This window comes from Heloderma suspectum, chromosome 1 (assembly GCF_057233095.1).
Source record: "Heloderma suspectum isolate Gila_16-S chromosome 1, 16-S_ref, whole genome shotgun sequence".
In the NCBI taxonomy this organism is placed as follows: domain Eukaryota; kingdom Metazoa; phylum Chordata; class Lepidosauria; order Squamata; family Helodermatidae; genus Heloderma; species Heloderma suspectum.
The window spans coordinates 191,235,054-191,253,621 of record NC_139458.1 but is presented as its reverse complement, the minus strand read 5'-3'; the positions used below and the strand labels follow the sequence as shown (position 1 = coordinate 191,253,621).

The following is an 18,568-nucleotide window of genomic DNA, read 5'->3' as shown; positions in this document are numbered from 1 at the left end:
TTCTGCCTGTGTGACTTTGCATTAAATTAGAAAGTTTTTTATAATGTGAAAGGACTCTGGTCATCTGTATAAAACAAAATGTGCAAGGAAAAAATATATTACCTGAGGCTTCATTAGTGGACTAATAAGCTTTATATTAAATAAACAGAAAATTCAGCAGTCATCTAGTGGCACAGGGATCACAAATTATTCTGTTATCTCTTTTCAACCATTAACCTTAGAAGGTCATTGACAGGAGCGCCCTAGCAGCCTCTTTCAGCACACTCCAATAGCCCACTCAAGACACAGACCAAAGGATTCTTTTCAAGGCTTTAATCCTTTTACAACTTAATGACTCTATCAGATGCTAATCACCAGCGACTAAGCAATGAACAGCAGAGTAGCCTATGCTCCAGGTAGGCAGTTGATCCCCGTTTGAAGGAGAATCACTTGAAGACCCTGAACTTATGGGCTAGGGAGAGATCCTCCCTCTTTCCCTTGGGTCCACGAGACGCAGCCGTTGCTTGCGTGCCAAACAGGCGCTACGCCTCCTTTCCATGCCCTCCATCACTTGTCACTCCCTGTGTCTGCATCGAGCGTCTAGCAAGCCCCCCTCCCGCACTTTCTCACTGCCAGGGTCACTATCTATCTCAGGAATGCCAGCAGGAGGAATCTCTGCCAGCTGCTATGCCTGTGAGGGATGAGCTGGCTCCTCTCCCACAGATTGCTGATCCTCCTCAGAATCAGAACTGCTCTGGGGTTCTATCGGCTCAGTTTCCACCCTGTCATCATCCCCGCTCCCATGAGGCCCCCCCTCGTGCTCCTCCCCTGGGGCTCTGGGTTTGTGAGGGTACAGCTGGTGGAAGCGCCTCAGCAGCAACGGAGCATGCACATTTTCCGCAGGTTCCCAGGTTTGCTCATCTGGCCCATACCGCTTCCAGTCCACTAGATATTGCAGGTGGCCGTGAGAAAGGTGGGAGTCCAGAATCTCCGTGGCCTCAAACTCCTCCTCCCCCTCCACCAGCACTGGTGGCGGGGGGGAACCGACCGAGCGATGAGGGTTGCCAGAAACCAGGGGGGACAGCAAGGACCGATGAAAAACAGGATGGATCTTCATGGGGGGGGGAGCCAGGCGAAAGGCAACCGGGTTAATCTGGGCTGTAATCTGGAAAGGCCCCATGTGGCGAGGCGCGAGCTTCCTTGCGGGCGAGTGAGAGGGGAGGTATTGGGTGGACAACCAAACCCAGTCCCACAGTTGCAGAGACGGACCCAGCTGGTGCCGCTGGTCTGCAGAGGCCTTGTAGGCTGTCTTGGCTTGCTCGAGGGAGTCCCGTAAGAGGTGGTGTACAGCTCGCAACTCCTCTAAAAAGTCATGGGCCGCTGGCACCAAAGAGGGAGCCAAGGTGGACAGGAAAGCCTTGGGGTGGTAACCAAAATTGGCAAAAAATGGAGTTTGGCGGGTGGAAGTATGGCAGGCATTGTTATAAGCAAATTCTGCGAGAGACATCAAGGAAAACCAGTCATCTTGCTGGTAATTGACATAACAGCGCAAATATTGCTCCAGAGTTGCATTGGTGTGCTCGGTCTGACCGTCCATCTGTGGATGATGGGCAGAGGAAAGACGGAGCGTCTCATGGAGAAGCCCAAGTAGCTCCCTCCAGAAATGGGCAGTGAATTGGGCCCCCTATCCAAAATGAGACCCTCGGGCCATCCATGGAGCCGGAAAACATGCGCCAAAAACAGCTCCGCCATCTCCCTGGCTGTGGGCAACCCAAAGCAGGGGATGACATGGGCCATCTTAGAAAACAAATCCACCACCACCAGAATGGTGGTCTTACCGCGTGAGGGAGGCAAGTCAGTGATGAAGTCAAGGGAGAGCAGTTTCCAAGGTCCTGAGGGGGTAGGCGGGGTGAAGCAAGCCTGTGGGCTCACCTGAGGGGGCCTTCGTCCACTGGCAGGTTGGGCAGGAGGCAACATAGGTCTTGATGTCCCGACACACACGAGGCCACCAAAAATCCCACGTCACTCCGTGCACGGTCTTGGTGAAGCCAAAATGCCCAGCGGTGGGGGAGTCGTGGCACTGATGGAGGACCTTCTCACGGAGGGGTCTAGAAGGCACATAGACCCGACTGGAATGGTAAAGCAGGCCACCTTGCAAAGAGAAGGGGGTAGAGTGGGGGGGGGCAGAGGCTAGCCCCAATTCCTCCACTTTTGTGCGAACAAAAGCATCCTGAGCCTGTGCAGAGTGAAGGAGTTCCTCCCAACAGTGAGGCACCGCAGGTGCCACCAGGCTCTGGGGGGGAAGAATCAGAGAGGGGGGGATTTCCCTCAGCCCCTGGCTGGAGGTCCGGCTTATGAGAAAGAGCATCTGCTTGTAGGTTGTCAGAGGCCTTCACATGGCAAATCTTAAGGTGGAACTGGGGGGAAAAAAGCGACCACCTAATCTGCCTCTGGTTTAAGGCACGGGCTGTCTGAAGATGTTCCAGGTTGCGATGGTCAGTTCTAACTTCAACTGGGTGCTGTGCCCCCTCTAGCAGATAATGCCAGGTCTCAAAAGCGGACTTGATGGCCAACAGTTCCTTCTCCCAGATGGTATAATTCCTCTCAGACATGTTCAGCTTCCTGGAGTGGTAGGCACAGGGTTGCAACCCGCCGCCTGCCCGATCTGGCTGAAAAAGCACCGCCTCTACTGCGAAGTCAGAGGCATCAGTTTGCACCACAAAAGGCTTCTTCGGGTCAGGATGTAACAAGATCGGCTCAGAACTCAAAAGCTTCTTAAGTTCCTCGAAAGCCTGTTGGGCAGATGCTGTCCAATGAAAAGGAGATTTCCTGCCCTTAAGGAGGTCTGTGAGAGGAGATGTCAGCCGAGCAAAGCTGGGCAGGAACTTTCTGTAGAAATTAGCAAACCCCAGAAAACGTTGCAAGTCCTTCTTGGTGGATGGAGCCTTCCAGGAGAAGACAGCCTGGACCTTTGCAGGATCCATCCTGATACCATCAGCTGAGATAATGTAGCCAAGATAGTCCAAAGAGGTTAGGTCAGACGCACATTTCTCCAGCTTGGCATACAGATGGTTCTCACGGAGGCGCTGGAGGATGACGGAGACATGGTGCTGATGGGCATCGGGGTCCTCAGAAAATATAAGTAAATCATCAAGATACACAGTGAGGAAAGAATCCAAATAGTCCCAGAAGATGGCATTCATAAAACGCGAAAACGTGGGGGGGGGGGCCGCAGGCGAGCCCAAACAGCATCACTAGGTATTCATACGCTCCGTACCAGGTGCTGGAACAGGTCTTCTACTCATCCTCCTCCCGGATGCGAATCAGATTGTAGGCGCCACGCAGGTCCAACTTTGTGAAAATCTTGGCTCCCCACAGGCACTCCAGCATCTCAGGGATCAGGGGGTGGGGGTACTTGTCAGGGATCGAGACCGAATTGAAGGCTCTGTAGTTGTGCACCAGGCGGAGTTCTCCAGATTTCTTGGTCACAAAGATGGTAGGGGCGCAGGCGGGGGAGGAGGAAGGGCGAATGAAGCCACGTCTGAGGTTTGTGTCCAAAAACTCCTGCAGAGCTCGAAGTTCCAGCTCCGACATCGAATACAGTCAGCCAGCGGGGATGGTCGCCCTCGGAATGAGGTTAATGGCACAGTCAAATGGGCGGTGGGGGAGGGAACTGGTCGGCCTCCTTCTTGTCGAAAACATCCCGAAAAGCCGCATACTTCTCTGGGAGGATCACGGTAGCTGAAGAACTGCCAGAAGCAGACAAGGAGAGGGAGGAAAGGGTTAAGGCCTGGACTGGGACTGGCGCCTCCATCGGGAAGCAATGCTCCTGGCAGTAGGGAGACACAAACTCCACTTGGTGAAGCTCCCAAGAAATCTGAGGATTATGCTTAGAGAGCCAGGAAACACCCAGCACGATTGGGTATTGGGGAACTTTGGCCAAGTGAAACTGAATCTGCTCAACGTGGGACTGGGCGCGCAGAGTGAGAGGAGCTGTAATCCGGGTCACCACGCCCAAAGAAAGAGGACGCCCATCGATGGTCTCCACTGCCAAGGGGGCAGGAAGAGGCAGGGTAGGAATCTTATGGAAGAGGGCCAAGGTTTCATCCATGAAACTGGTCGTAGCCCCCGAGTCCACTAAAGCCAGGGCATCTACCCCACCCCACCCCACTGGGAGGAGCGGAGGTGAATATGCAATAGCAGATGGGAGGGTGGGGGGGTTGCGGAAGGCACCCACCGGGTGTGGAACCGACCCCCACACTGGAGACCCCCAACAGGCTTGGGGGGCAGCCTAGTTAGGCCTGGGGGCGAGGAGGAGGAGGAGGAAGGAAGGAGAGGAGGGGGAGGCAGAGGAGCTGCGGGTCTAGCATGGCAGGTTTTGGCGAAATGTCCCAGCTTTCCGCACCGAAAGCATCAGCGCTCAGCGCGCTGCCGCTCTAGTTCCTCCAGCGGCAATGGAGCTTGGGTAGCTCCCAGCTGCATCGGGGTCTCCTCCACCCCCACCGCAGGGGCGGGGGGGTGGGGGCAGGAAATGGGGGGAATGGGAGGAGGGAAATCTCGGCCCACGGCACCCTGCCAGGTCTGCCGGCACCCCTCCAGCCGACTATCTATCTGGAGGCAGGTCTGGATGAGGTCCTCCAAAGTAGGCGGGCTAGGCGTGCGCACCAACTCATCCAAGATCTCGTTGTTCAAACTGTCCAAAAACTGAGCCAGCAGCGCAGCATCATTCCACTGTAAATCCTGCATCAGCAAGCAAAAAGTTGTCACATAGCTGGAAACTGAGTCCTTGCCCTGCCTAAGGCGGCGAATCTCCCGAGAAGCCGTCTGCGTGCGCAGGGGGTCACCAAAAAATCTGGCCTTCGCTGTCATGAAACCTTGATAGTCCCCGAGCAGGGGGTCATTAATGAGAAGAAGTCCCGAAGCCCATTTAGCTGCCACACCTGAAAGTAGGTTAATGATGAAACCCACACGAACCTGTTCTGTCAGGAAATCCTCAGGTCGAAGGCACATGTACAGCTCCAATTGGGCTCGGAAAATCTGAAAAAGTCCTTTCTCCTCAGAAAACTTCTCTGGCAAAGCCACCGGGCACTTGCGGCGGGGGGGAATCAGAGGTGGTGGGGGTTGAACCGCAGCTTGTAGATTTTGTATGGCAGTCGTCAGTTGAGCCACTTGATCACAGAGAATCTGGTTCTCTTGCGCCAGAGCTTGCACCGCTGGGTCCCTGGCACCTCCATTCGGCAGTAGGAGAAGAGAGAGGGAAAAAAAAGAGGAACGGGCACCAAGCTGTCAGGAGCGCCCTAGTGGCCTCTTTCAGTACACTCCAATAGCCAACTCGAGACACAGACAAAAGGATTCTTTTCAAGGCTTTAATCCTTTTACAGCTTAATGACTCTTTCAGATGCTAATCACCAGCGACTAAGCAATGAACAGCAGAGTAGCCTATGCTCCGGGTAGGCAGTTGGTGCCTGTTTGAAGGAGAATCTCATGGGCTAGGGAGAGATCCTCCCTCTTTCCCTTGGGTCCACGGGACGTGGCCGTTGCTTGCATGCCAAATGGGCACTATGCCTCCTTTCCGCGCCCTCCATCGCTCGTCACTCCCTGCATCTGCGTCGAGCGTCTAGCAAGCCCCCCCCCCGCACTTTCTCACTGCCAGGGTCACTATCTATCTCAGGAATGCCAGCAGGAGGAATCTCTGCCAGCTGCTGTGCCTGTGAGGGATGAGCTGGCTCCTCTCCCACGTATTGCTGATCCTCCTCAGAATCAGAACTGCTCTGGGGTTCTATTGGCTCAGTTTCCACCCTGACAGTCATTTGTTTCTGTTATGGACTACACTGGTGACACCAACCCTATTATGGTATATTACCACCAATGTGGACTAACCATATGGGTGGAAATTGTAAGTATTAGTGGGAGCAGGATGGGAAAATGGCAACCAGGCCACTCCAAAATATATATGAAAGTCAAAGACAAATCCAGTGAATAGCAAGACTTCAGGATCCGTTACCAGGGTTGTCTTTTGCTATCTTTTGCTGTTGTAGTAGCTAAAAGACATCCCAATCGCTGATGGTAATTACCTTATGACTCCTTCTAGGTCATTGCCTTTTGCTGAGGGAGACTGAGGGGTGGTCTATATGGTCTAGTCAAGACTTCCCCAAAACGTATGTAGCAGCTGCAACATGTAATATTTACCATGAGGATCCTCTGTATCATGTGGTAAGTCTCTGTGCCACCTCCAGAGTTCATACCAAGTAACGCAGAATATTTACATGGTAAACTACATACCATCTTCCAATGCAGAAATTACTTCTAATGTCTTCTTCGCTCCTTTTAGTTATAAGAATGTCACAGCCCTGCTGGATCAGGCCATCTAGTCCAGCATTTTGTTCACACAGTGACCAACCAGCTGCCTGTGGGAAGCCCACAAGCAGGACATGAGGGCAATAGCACCCTCCCGCCCATGTTCCCCAGCAACTGGCATACAGATCCATACTGCCTCTGATATTGGAGGTAGCCTATAGCTATCATGACCAGCAGCCACTGATAGCCCTGTCCTCCAGGAATTTCTCTAATCCCCTTTAAAGCTGTTTTTCGTCACATCATAGGAAAGTCTCTATATTTTGGTTTCTCTAGACTTTGAGCCAAAATAATTTTTGATAAATAAAGTGCATGTTTCTTCCCACAAATATTAAATATTCTTTCTAGTAATATTAAATCTCTAGATTAAGTAAGTTTTCCTATCCACAAATCAGAAAAAACCTGTCAGCAAATATTTTAAGGCACTTTGACTTGGCAAAACAAGTCACATGCCAAGTATTGTCCTAAGTATGTACTTATTTATTAACCCATTTGTAGCCTACTCATCCTTGAAGAAGGTATATATGGGTTTATCCCATTTAACCTTCCATGAGGAGCATGGACTGAGAGATAGTGACTGATCCAAGATGTTTCAGTGAGATTCATGGCTGAGCAGGTATCTGAACTCAGGTTTCTCCAGCTTAAGTTCAGCACTCTATCCTTTACAGCACACATGTTCTCCCTAACAGGTGCTTGGTACATGGCTTATTTTAAACAGGCCACATATTGTTTGTCACCAGGTGACTTTTACATGTTGTTGTTGTTCAGTCGTTAAGTTGTGTCCGACCCTTTGTGACCCCATGGACCATAGCACGAAGGTCATAACCTTGCTGGCATGTGAAATGAGCGCAATTGTACGGTAGTTTGAACACTCTTTGGCATTGCCCTTCTTTGGAATTGGAATGTAAACTAACCTTTTCCAGTCTTGTGGCCACTGTTGAGTCCTCCAAATTTGTTGGCATATTGAGTGCAACACTTTTAACAGCATCATCTTTTAGGATTTTAAATAGCTCAGCTGGAATACTGTCATCTCCGCTAGCTTTGTGGTTAGCAATGCTTCCTAAGGCCCACTTGACTTCACATCCCTAGGATGTCCAGCTCAAGTTCAGTGACCGCACTATCATGGCTATCAGGGACATTAAGATCTTTCCTGTATAGTTCTTCTGTGTATTCTTGCCACCTCTTCTTAATCTCATCTGCTTCTGTTAGGTCCCTGCCTTCTTTGTCCTTTATCATGCCCGTCTTTGCACAAAACGTTCCCTTGATATCTCTGATTTTCTTGAAGAGATCTCTAGCCTTTCCCATTCTATTGTTTTCCTCGATTTCTTTGCATTGTTCATTTAAGAAGGCCTTCTTGTCTCTCCTTGCAATTCTCTGGAACTCTGCATTCAGTTGGGTATAACTTCCCCTTTCTCCCTTGCTTTTCGCTTCCCTTCTTTCCTCAGCTACTTGTAAAGCCTCATCAGACAGCCACTTTGCTTCCTTGCATTTCTTTTTCTTTGGGATGGATTGAGTTGCTGCCTCCTGAGCAATGTTACAGACCTCAGTTCATAGTTCCTCAGGCACTCTATCTATCAGGTCTAATCCCTGAAATCTATTCCTCACCTCCACTGTATATTCATAAGGGATATGATTTCAGTCATACCTGAATGGTTTAGTGGTTTTCCCAACGTTCTTCAATTTAAGCCGAAATTTTGCAAGAAGCAGCTCATGATCTGAGCCACAGTCAGCTCCAGGTCTTGTTTTTACTGACTGTATAGAGCTTCTCCATCTTTGGCTGCAAAGTACATAATCAATCTAATTTCGATATTGACCATCTGGTGATGTCCATGTGTAGAGTCGCCTCTTGTGCTGTTGGAAAAGAGTGTTTGCTATGATCAGCATGTTCTCTTGGCAAAACTCTATTAGCCTTTGTCCTGCTTCATTTTGTACAGCAAGGCCATGCTTGCCTGTTATCCCGGTGATTTCTTGACTTCCTTCTTTAGCATTCCAATCCCCTATGGTGAAGAGGACATCTTTTTTTGGTGTTAGTTCTAGAAGGTGTTGTAGGTCTTCATAGAACCGATCAACCTCAGCTTCTTCGGCCTTAATGGTTGGAGCATAGACTTGAATTACTGTGATGTTGAATGGTTTGCCTTGGATTTGTACTGAGATCATTCTGTCGTTTTTGAGATTGTACCCCAGTACTGCTTTTCCCATCCTTTTGTTGACTATGAGTGCTACTCCATTTCTTCTAAGGGATTCTTGCCCACAGTAGTAGATATAATGGTCACCTGAATTAAATTCGCCCATACTTGTCCATTTTAGTTCGCTGATTCCCAAGATGTCAATGTTCAGACTTGCCATCTCATGTTTGACCACCTCCAGCTTACCTTGATTCATTGATCTTACATTCCAGGTTCGTAAACAATATTGTTCTTTACAGCATCGGACTTTCTTTTCACCACCAGACACATCCACAGCTGAGTGTCCTTTCAGCTTTGGCCCAGCCGCTTCACTCTTTCTGGCGCTACTTGGAAATTCCCTCTGCTCTTCCCCAGTAGTATATTGGACACCTTCCGACCTGAGGGGCTCATCTTCCAGCGTCATATCTTTTAGCGTTGTGATACGTTCCATGGGGTTTTCTTGGCAAGAATACTGGAGTGGGTTGCCATTTCCTTCTCCAGTGGACCACATTTTGTCAGAACTCTCCACCATGACCTGTCCGTCTTGGGTGGCCCTGCACAGCATAGCTTATGGCTTCACTGAGTTACGCAAGCCCCTTCGCCACAACAAGGCAGTGATCCATGAAGGGGACTTTTACATGTAGCTTGGTTTTAATACATAGCAATGGAAAACCTTCACACATTGAAATTGACTGGCTATGATCAATTAGGGCCAACAACGGTTATACCATTTTGGGGGAGCTGGCAACCTTGCATATTTCTAAAATGCAAAGATTTTCTTTAAATACACCTGATCCTTTTACAAAAATAGGGTAATAAGGTTCCATCATTTATTTTCTGGTTGTTCCCAGCGTATAATCAGGAGACCACAAAATTGATGGGATGTTGTAAAATGATCCTGCAATTATCATTTTAATTTGAATAGGCTGGAGCAGAGACAGGCTGATCTCCATGGGCACCTGCATTGGTGGGAATTGTATTCATTATAGAGAAGTGTAGGCCAGTGCAGTACTTTCTGAAGAGACTTGTTTGGGGAATTGTATAACCTTCTCATACAAAATGCTAACAAAAAGTATTACACCCAAGTGTAAGAAATGTATTTCCTCCCACTGATATGTTTTGTTGTAGGAAGAGGACTGAGTTTTTCGAACTTGTCATCAAAGGTGACTACAACTGGAAGGTTAAAAGTCAGAGAGAGATATTCCGGTAAGTGAGATCTCTCTCTTGGGTGAAGTGCATTTGCTTAACAAGGCTGGCATGCCAATTGAAGCTTTCCACCCTAAGTGTAATTACATGGGGTGGGGGCAATCTTCCTCCAGGAGGGTGAGAGAGAGAGAGAGGGAGAGAGAGAGAGAGAAAAGGGGAGAGAAAATGTGTGTGTATGTGTAGGGGATATGAGTGGGCAAGAAAGACAGAGAAAAAAGTGTTTTTTGCCTTCCTGAATTGTTAAACAATCTGAGCAGGAGGTCTTTCTCAAGGTAGCTCAAGTATGTGTTAGCTCCACTCCTCCTGATCTCTACAGGCTCCTCCACACGGGGCTTTTATCCGGCTATTGAGATTGGTTACTCATGGAAGTTTGAGGGTCCTTTACATGAAGTCATCAACCTCCAGGGCCTCTCCCGCACTAAATGACCTTTATCCCATTTTTAAAAGATCAGAGATAATGAGCTATCAAATTACAGCATGTTGAGTTTCCTCCTGAAAAGAGGAAGTCTCACAATAAGAGGAGCTAGACCACAGTGCCATCTAGTGGCTGTATAATGAAACATATGGGACACACCTATAAGGGGGGAAGGGAAGTGTGTGTAAAAGGAGCCCATTGTGATCCTGCATGTAAAACAGAAGCAGAAAGCCCCAGTGAAGTTATGGGATTTTAGGCTAGTGTAGAACTGCTCTATGTCTCTCTCTTCGCTGGATTGTGGCACATAGAGGTGGCACATAGTTTGGAGCTTCCTAGCATGCTCTGCTTATGTCTTTGTGTGTGTGTGTGTGTGTGTGTGTGTGTGTGTGTTGGTGTTTGGAGGAAATATGGAGAGCCAACCACATGGAGAGACAACCCAGGAACTGCAGAACAGAGAAAGGAAAAGAGCAAGCCATCTGTCTATCCTCTCTCTGCCTCCTCTTTCCAGCTTCCTCTCTCTTCTTCATGCTGCCCAGTCCTAGCTCCATCCTCTTCCTTCTTCTCACCCCCACCTTCAACTCTGCCTGTTCTTTTCTTCCAAACTTCCCCTTTACTTTCCTTCCTAATCTTCTTCCATGACTTCCTTCTTCTACCCCACTCTCCAGCCCTTCCACCCACCCAGCATTTCGGGGGGAAAACCCATGGAATTATACACCACTTTATTTTATTATAAAGCAGGATCTGGGTGGAAATTGGGAAATTAATTGGGGGTGACCCCCTGATTCACCCTTGACTTGCTTTTGGATAAGCTTATCAAATGTTTGAAACACATTTTGATGCAAACGTTGCCATTTTTATGTAGGTAGGGGTTTGTGTGTGTGTGTGTGAGAGAGAGGGGGGGGCTCATGAAAAAACTTATTAGCCACTCTCTTTTTTGCATTTTTTCACACAAATGCAAATTACTTTTAATATGAGATTATCTGAGGTGGGGTGCAAATTAATGGAAGAGTATATTTTATTTGAGGTGATTTGAATGAGAAATTAATTGGCCTGCTTTGCCTTCTGGCCTGGCCCCCGAATCTTTTAAATGCCTAGCAACGCACCTGACTGTAATGCTTAAACATGTTCACCACAGAGATGGCTATCATCATGCACAGTTTCTAGGCTCTGCCAGATGTTCCTGGCAGCCATTGGCAAGAGTGTGGAGATTCTTAACATGTTTTCCATGATTGCTGCCATGGTAAACACTTCTGTGGTAAGTATTGTTACGAATTCTCCACACCAAGGTGAGAGGTTCCAGGGACAGCATTTACCCAGGTTTGGTTTCCTTTGGAATGAGAGTTCACTGGAGACTTACGGCATTTGTGTAGTATTTGGGTTTATTTACAAGTTGAGTGTAAGCAGAGACAGACAGCATAGCAGTTCCTACAAGCAGCAAATCCACTGCCACACAGCAGATTTGAAGGCAGCCCTAGATGCTTTTAGCCTTCAGCTCACACTCTCTGTTTCTTTCTCAGTGTCTTGTTCTCAAACAGATGTTCCCCTGTCTCACTGTGCAAAACGTGCTACCCTCTCAGACACAGTCCTCGCTTCCATTATCCTTAGCTGAGAAGAAATGGGGTGGGATATGCTGCCTATCCCACTCTCTGATTGCTTTCTCCCATTCCGAACACTCAAGGAAGATCCAACTGCTTCCCGGCTATTGAGGAAGGAATCTCCCTAGCAAATATACTGCATGCATCAGCCACAGTCCGATTATATCACCAAACTAAACAAACCTGTCCTGGGAAGAGCAGCCAGAACATTAGGAATATGCACACAGAATGGCTGCATAAAGGTAATGGGCCCTAAAAATCTGGCTGGGGCCTGGCCAAGATACTTTGCCTTAAAACCTAACTAAGCATTAACTGCAACAATGTGTCACAAAATTCCATTGGCCATTTTTGTCCCAGAAAAGCTGCTTCCGCACGCTGCAGTTTTCAGTGGAGAAACAGCAAGGTAGAGGTGGGGGAATGGGTGCTTTAACATTTCCTTAGCCCTGGCTTTTCTGCTGCAACTTCCTCTCGTTGCTTCTTCCTCATTCGCGTTCTACAGATGTTATTTACCCTCACAAACACATGTCTGGAATTCCATGGGGTAATGAGAAGGGAGCGGCTTAGGTGGGGAGTTGCAGCAAAAAAAGGTAGGTGGTGAAAGTGCTATGCAGCCCCTCCTTCCCAATGTGTCTCCACTGAAAATAGCCCCCCCCCCCACTGCTCACTATGCAGCTTTTCTGAAATAAAGCTTTCTGAGTGTTGTTACACATATTGGCAGGTAACGTTTAGTTGAAAGTCTTAATATAGGTGAGAGACCGCCCCAGTGTTCTCTAGGGGGTCTATTGTAGCTGCTGCCTCAGGCAGCCCTCATGCCATCCACAGCGCCTGGTGTACAAGCACACAGACCTGCCCACTCCTCTCTCCTACCACATGTCAGCCAGCAGATGGGCATAGGCCTCAGGCTATTCCAGCCCACCACTGCAGTCCCCACAACTCCCAAGGGCATCCTTGCACAGTTCACTACCATCTCTACACCCAACAAGAAACCTCAGGAAAGAGTAAAGACTTTAGGGATACACAGAAGCAACATTACCCAAGTGTTCTCATATGGGTGGCGCACACATAGTTATGAAAGGAGCTATTCATGTGATGGGGAAGATTCTTACATCTTTGTGTCTTAGCTGAGGCATGGGTCATTTCCTATTTTTCCGTGTCGTTTCACTCATTCCTGATTTTAGAGCCAGAGCCATATATTTGCCACTTCTTTATTTCCAATGTCCTTGCTCTTCATTTGGGCTTTCTCATAGTTTTATATGCATCGTGTACTGTACATAAATGCTTTCTCCAGCTGAATAGTTTCTTTCTCCCAACACTTATAAAACATAATTGTAGCCAGGTATTAAACTACAATGTAACAGTGTAGTCCTTACAGTAAATCCTGAATTTTTATTGCAGATGAACTGTAGAAACTGCTTAAACAGTGTCTGGAATGCCTCTCATGGTTATGGCTTTTCTCTTACCACAGTAGTCACTTATAAGTAGGCAAATAGATTAGCCCAGTCTGTATTTATTATGTAATAACTCGTTTTCTTACATCATGGCAAAAACCCAACTGCCCTGTATATTATAAATATGACTTTATTAGTCAAAGTGCAGCAAAATTAGTAGTTAGTCTGCAGTGATACATGTTTCCTTTGTAGCACTCAACGGATAGCATTGAAAATTCATTATCTGATTATCTAAAATGCATTAGCCTTCCTATATTTAATGACATAAAAACAGTGCTGACTGTTGAGATTTCAAAATGTGCCATCCCTTCTATAAGGGAAGAAGGCTCTAATCCTGACTGTTTAAAACAAATTATGTATCCAGGGTGAATTTGTTTAGAAAAGCAACAAAGGTTTGTTCAGCTTGCATTGTTCATTTCTGTTTTTCAGATCAATGCTAATGACAGCCTGTGACCTTGGAGCTGCAACCAAACCGTGGGAGATTTCAAGACAGGCAAGTCATGATTAATAGCAGGGCAAGAAAGAGGAGGTACCGATGCAACGGTTTTCCCAGGAGCCTGATATGGAAGGGGCCAAATCTGGCTATCGATTTACAACAGTATTGCTGCATTTAAAATGGCACAGATTTTCTGCTAGGCATGGTTTATTGCTCAATCTTTTTGTTGTTCCTGTTTATTTTATGGCACTGAGTAATATTAAGGCACTGGAAAAACATCTGATTCCAGAATTGCAGCCTGAGGATTAACTCTTCTACTCCATATTTAAAAGAGACTTGGAATATCTCATTATTTTGTAGACAGCTCTTAAGGTTCTCTCTTATTACAAAAAGTTGCCTCGCGTGGATCTTTGGAGGAGATTTCTCAAATCTGTACTTGAACACTGTTGCTTAAGACTGTTTCTGAGGATGCCTAGATAAGCCATAGGAAGCTTGCTAGAGCTGGCAAAAAGCTTTTTTTTGTTTTGTTTTTAAAAGAACATTGTAGATCGAATTAAAAAATTAAACATAAAATTAAAAATTTATTCATCTGCAGGGCATCCCCTCCCTCCTCTTTATAAAGTCCAAAACACCAACTTGATTAGTTCCAGGTCAAAGAGACTTGCTGTTTAATGCATGCCATCTAAAATCCTCACTGATAGCTAAATTTATTAGTAGCCATATCAAATAGTTAATATCCCCATGAAGGAATATCTAGCAGCTGCCTATAGCTATCGCATTCTCTCTGTAGGGTGTGGCATGTTTATATTTGTCTTTTTAAAAGAACCGCATTTCACCCATTTTTAAATAGTGTCCTTCCAGAGTTGCATTCACAGTGCTCCATGTCTCATTAATGCAGCCTCCTGGGAGTGCGACTTTGCTTCCCAGCAAGATGCATACTCCCCACATGCCTTCTTTTAAAGGAAAATTGCTGGGGTTTGCAGCCACCGCTGGCACACGGCCACATTTCAGCAGCAAAATAGGTGGCACAGTGGCAGCAATTTCAGTGGCAACGGGGAGGGGTGCTACCCCTGATGGGTTCCAGGGGAAGGGGGAATTGGCCCCTGGACCCACAGAACTTGCCTACCCCTAGACTTTTCTGCCATCTCAAGATTCTACTTCCTCGTTTTCCTGCATGTATAATAAATGCAGTCTGTGGGTTGGATCCAGTGGTGTCATTCCGCTGCTGGAATTGCTCCTGTCAGCAGAACCAGGAGGGGGACATTCCCAGCACCACTACGCACCCTCATAGTCTTCTCTGGAGGAAAGGGAAACACTTCAGAGTAGACTTTGGGGTGGTGCGGAGGTCTGTAGGATGGAGGAGAGAGGGAGAAAGTTCCACTGGGCTAGCAGACATCCGCTAGCATGATGTTGGATTTAACCCTTAATGTCAGAAAAAAAAGTTGGCAAGGGGAAAGAACCTGTGAGCTGACTAGCACTTAATGTCTTCTCTTCATGTGGCACACAGGGTAGTGACTACACTAGCATTGATCAAATAAGCTACAAAGCCATTATATTATAGCACTACAGGGACTTGCCATTTCAGCTATCTTATGATCTTTCATAGTGTTTTCAACAGAGGTCACATAACATGGATGTGTGCACGACATGGTAGTGAGAAAGAGAACATCAACCGTCGAGGTGTCTGTTATGCCAACTTCACTTGCTACCTGAGTCCTAGCAATTTGTTCAGGCTCTTTGCAAAACAATAGTGCATCCTTGAAAAACAGAAAAGAAGAAGAAACATAATGAAGTAACACAACCTGAAAATCCATTCAGATTAACTTTGAAGAAGAGCATTGCCTATTTCCAGAAGTTACTCACATGTATCCCTAGCTTTATTTCATTTAGATTTATAGCCCAATCCCTCTCAAAGGCCAGTTGAATCAATGAAATAGATAAAGCATTACAAAAGTGTTAAAACAGTCTTAATCTCTGCTCATAATTAGATGTTTATGTGCAACCAAGTTGTATGGTGATATGAAAAAAAAATTGTAGACAGGTCTGAAGTAGGAAAAACCCTTTTTAAAATCCAGGTTACTTTTATTTAATTTAAATGAAGCTGTTTTACAGGCCACTTCTCTCAATATGGCTGCCATGTGCAAGTAGCCTGAAACTGCCTCAGCATGGTACTTGTACCAAACGGTGATCCTTTGTTGAGTATAGCACCCCATCATGTGGGTCAGCTATCCCCATGTAGTTGGTTATTATTATTATTATTATTATTCCATCAATGCACATGGCACTGTGCAGAAAAAAACAATAAAACAGGGAATCTCTCGCACAAAGGCATACATCCTAATAAAATAACAAAATAAAACCAAAAGGAGGGGAAGGGAATACAGCAGATAGGCACAGGAAAACACTACGCAGCTAAATAGTCAACATTGCCAACAATAATAAAATCTAAACTAAAGTTCCAGATGCTTTGGAAAAGAGAAAGGTTTTTAACTGAGTTTTAAAAACAGTAATTGAATCAACAGTCCACAAATATTCTGGAAGACCATATATCACCACAAGGCACTACCAGAGATGTTCAGTGAAAGCATAGAAACCTGCCTTATAACGGAGTCAGGCCATTGGTCCATCTAGGTCAGAACTGTCTACACTGATTGGCTGTGACTCTGCAGAATTTTTCAGACATGAGTCTTTCCACGCCCTACATAGAGATGCTGGGGATTGAACCTGGAACCTTATGCCTGCAAAGCACGTGCTCTACCCACTGAGATATGGCCCCTCCCTGAAACAAATTTCATTGTGGAGGCTCATCTGTCTAGTGACTCCATACACACAAAATGGCTGACTGCATGGACCAGCATCCACATGATGACAGTAGTATCATAAGAAGGCAACATTTATCTGGGGTTTACTGGCTATGAAGAAAGCTTTGACAGCAACCTATATTTTTACCTCCAGTGGTCACCAACACTTCACAAATTGTTTTTACAAAGCTAGATTTATTTGCCCACATGGAACTAGATATAATAATCCCTTTCCTCCTTCCACATCTCAGTGAACAAGTAAAGGCCTGTAGACATCATGGCTTTTCCATTCCCCTCTCAATTCCCATTAAGGGATCCCCATGAAAATCTGGAGTACACATAGTGCCAGCATGAATTTATGAAGTGAATTTAGATAGAAATTCCCTTCCTTCCATCAATAGCATCCAGTTCTCTTGTTGTCTGCATTCATGCAAGGCTTTTTTCAAGAGATTAGGGCAAAAATAGGGAAAAACATGTTTAGGGCATGCAAATTGGAGTGGTAGGAATGGGAAAACCAGCTATTTTCGACCTCACCTAAATTCTCCGAAAATCACTTCAAAGTTGGTTTCAGTTCACTCCCATTTTCGTTTTTGACCCATTGGCTCATTCAAACACAGCAAGTGTGCATTTTGAACAGGAAAAGTATGCATTTCTGTGCACATTCTTCAGAAGTATGCACTTCCTCCCATTGACTAAAGCGTGAAAATGCATATCTTTTTTCAAATGCGCATTTCAACATGTGCATTTTTCAAAAATGTGCATTTTGCGAACATGATTGTAAGTTGGGGGATTTGCAAACATTGCTCGAAAAAACCCACTCTTGCTCACGATTGTAGACGGGACATGTTTGCATGATTTGTGAACACAAACTAAATTCTCATACATCCTTATGCAGTGGTTGAGACCTGAGGACAACAGTGGTGTCTGTGTTGCAGAGGTTAAACAGATAAGAAGTGATCAATGTGGAAAGAAGTGAACCAATGGAGAGTCAGTGTGCACAGCCAGGTTCTTCGAGTGCCCTAGAGAGAACTTCAAAACTTCTGCATCTGGAATAACATTCCAACAACCTCAAAATTATTTGGGAGCTTATTCTAGTGATGAGTATTGGTTAATGTTGAGTAGGTTTTACACCCTTCAGATATTATGGCTGTGATTAGGTAAGAACTTCAAGCAAACATATATTTAAAATCAGGTGTGTGCTTAAGCTCCTTACTTAATCAGGTCTTCAGTCAAGAAATGCATTGCTCTTAACAAACAGTATTAACCCTTATTGATAATTTGATATATGTTTTAGGTAGCGGAACTAGTAACAAGTGAGTTCTTTGAACAAGGAGACAGAGAAAGATCTGAGCTCAAACTCACGCCTTCGGTAAGTTCATTTTGGAAACTATGTTATTGTAGAATGAGAAAACAGTGTTAGGCATCTACACTGTAAATAAACAGATATGTACTATTTTTTATCACTGTATTCTTTTTAAATATATGTGACAGAATACACACATGAAAAGATAAATCAAACAAAAGCACACAATGCGTCCCCAAAAAGAATTACACTTTTTTTTAAAAAAGGAACCAACATGATGCTTACAGTATTCTTGAATAACAATAAAACTTCAGTAATAAAAGAGAAAGAAAATAATAATTTTGTCACTGGTTCTATTCAAAGACCTCCCTGCTCTTCTTAAATTTATTTATTTATTTATTTATTTATTTCATTTCTATACCGCCCAATAGCCGAAGCTCTCTGGGCGGTTCACAAAAATTAAATCCAAGCAACACACAATAAAACAATTTAAAATATACAGAACATTAAAACCACAATATAACAATACAAAGATACAAATAAAGTGAAAAAGATCAACGCAGAAGAGACTACATTTCCAGGCAATAGAAAATTATTTAGAGTACAATCTTATGCATGTTTAGACAGAAAAAAGTCCTACAACTCCCAGCATTCAAAACCAACATTTTAAATTGAAACCAGAAGCAATTTGGTAACCAGTGGAGCTCATATAAAATCAGCCAAATGAGCTAAGATAGCAGCCATGGGCACCATCTTGAATATTCAACCCTCCAGTAACCCCCGCTGGCTGGATTCGCATAACATGACAATCTACGGTCAGGGGTTGAATATTTAGGATAGCTCCCATGGGTGCCATAACAGTTCAA

At 45.6% G+C, this 18,568-nt stretch overlaps 1 protein-coding gene across 3 annotated transcripts in view; it reads left to right on the top strand.

Annotated features, from left to right (window-relative positions):
- Positions 1–18,568, top strand: part of PDE11A (phosphodiesterase 11A) — a 255,148-nt gene that overhangs the window by 210,047 nt on the left and 26,533 nt on the right. For all 3 annotated transcript variants that reach the window (XM_084814457.1, XM_084814447.1, XM_084814442.1), the window contains 3 exons: positions 9,627–9,704; positions 13,592–13,655; positions 17,694–17,768. In XM_084814457.1, coding sequence (XP_084670583.1) covers positions 9,627–9,704; positions 13,592–13,655; positions 17,694–17,768 — 217 coding nt within the window. The remainder of the gene's footprint in view (positions 1–9,626; positions 9,705–13,591; positions 13,656–17,693; positions 17,769–18,568) is intronic.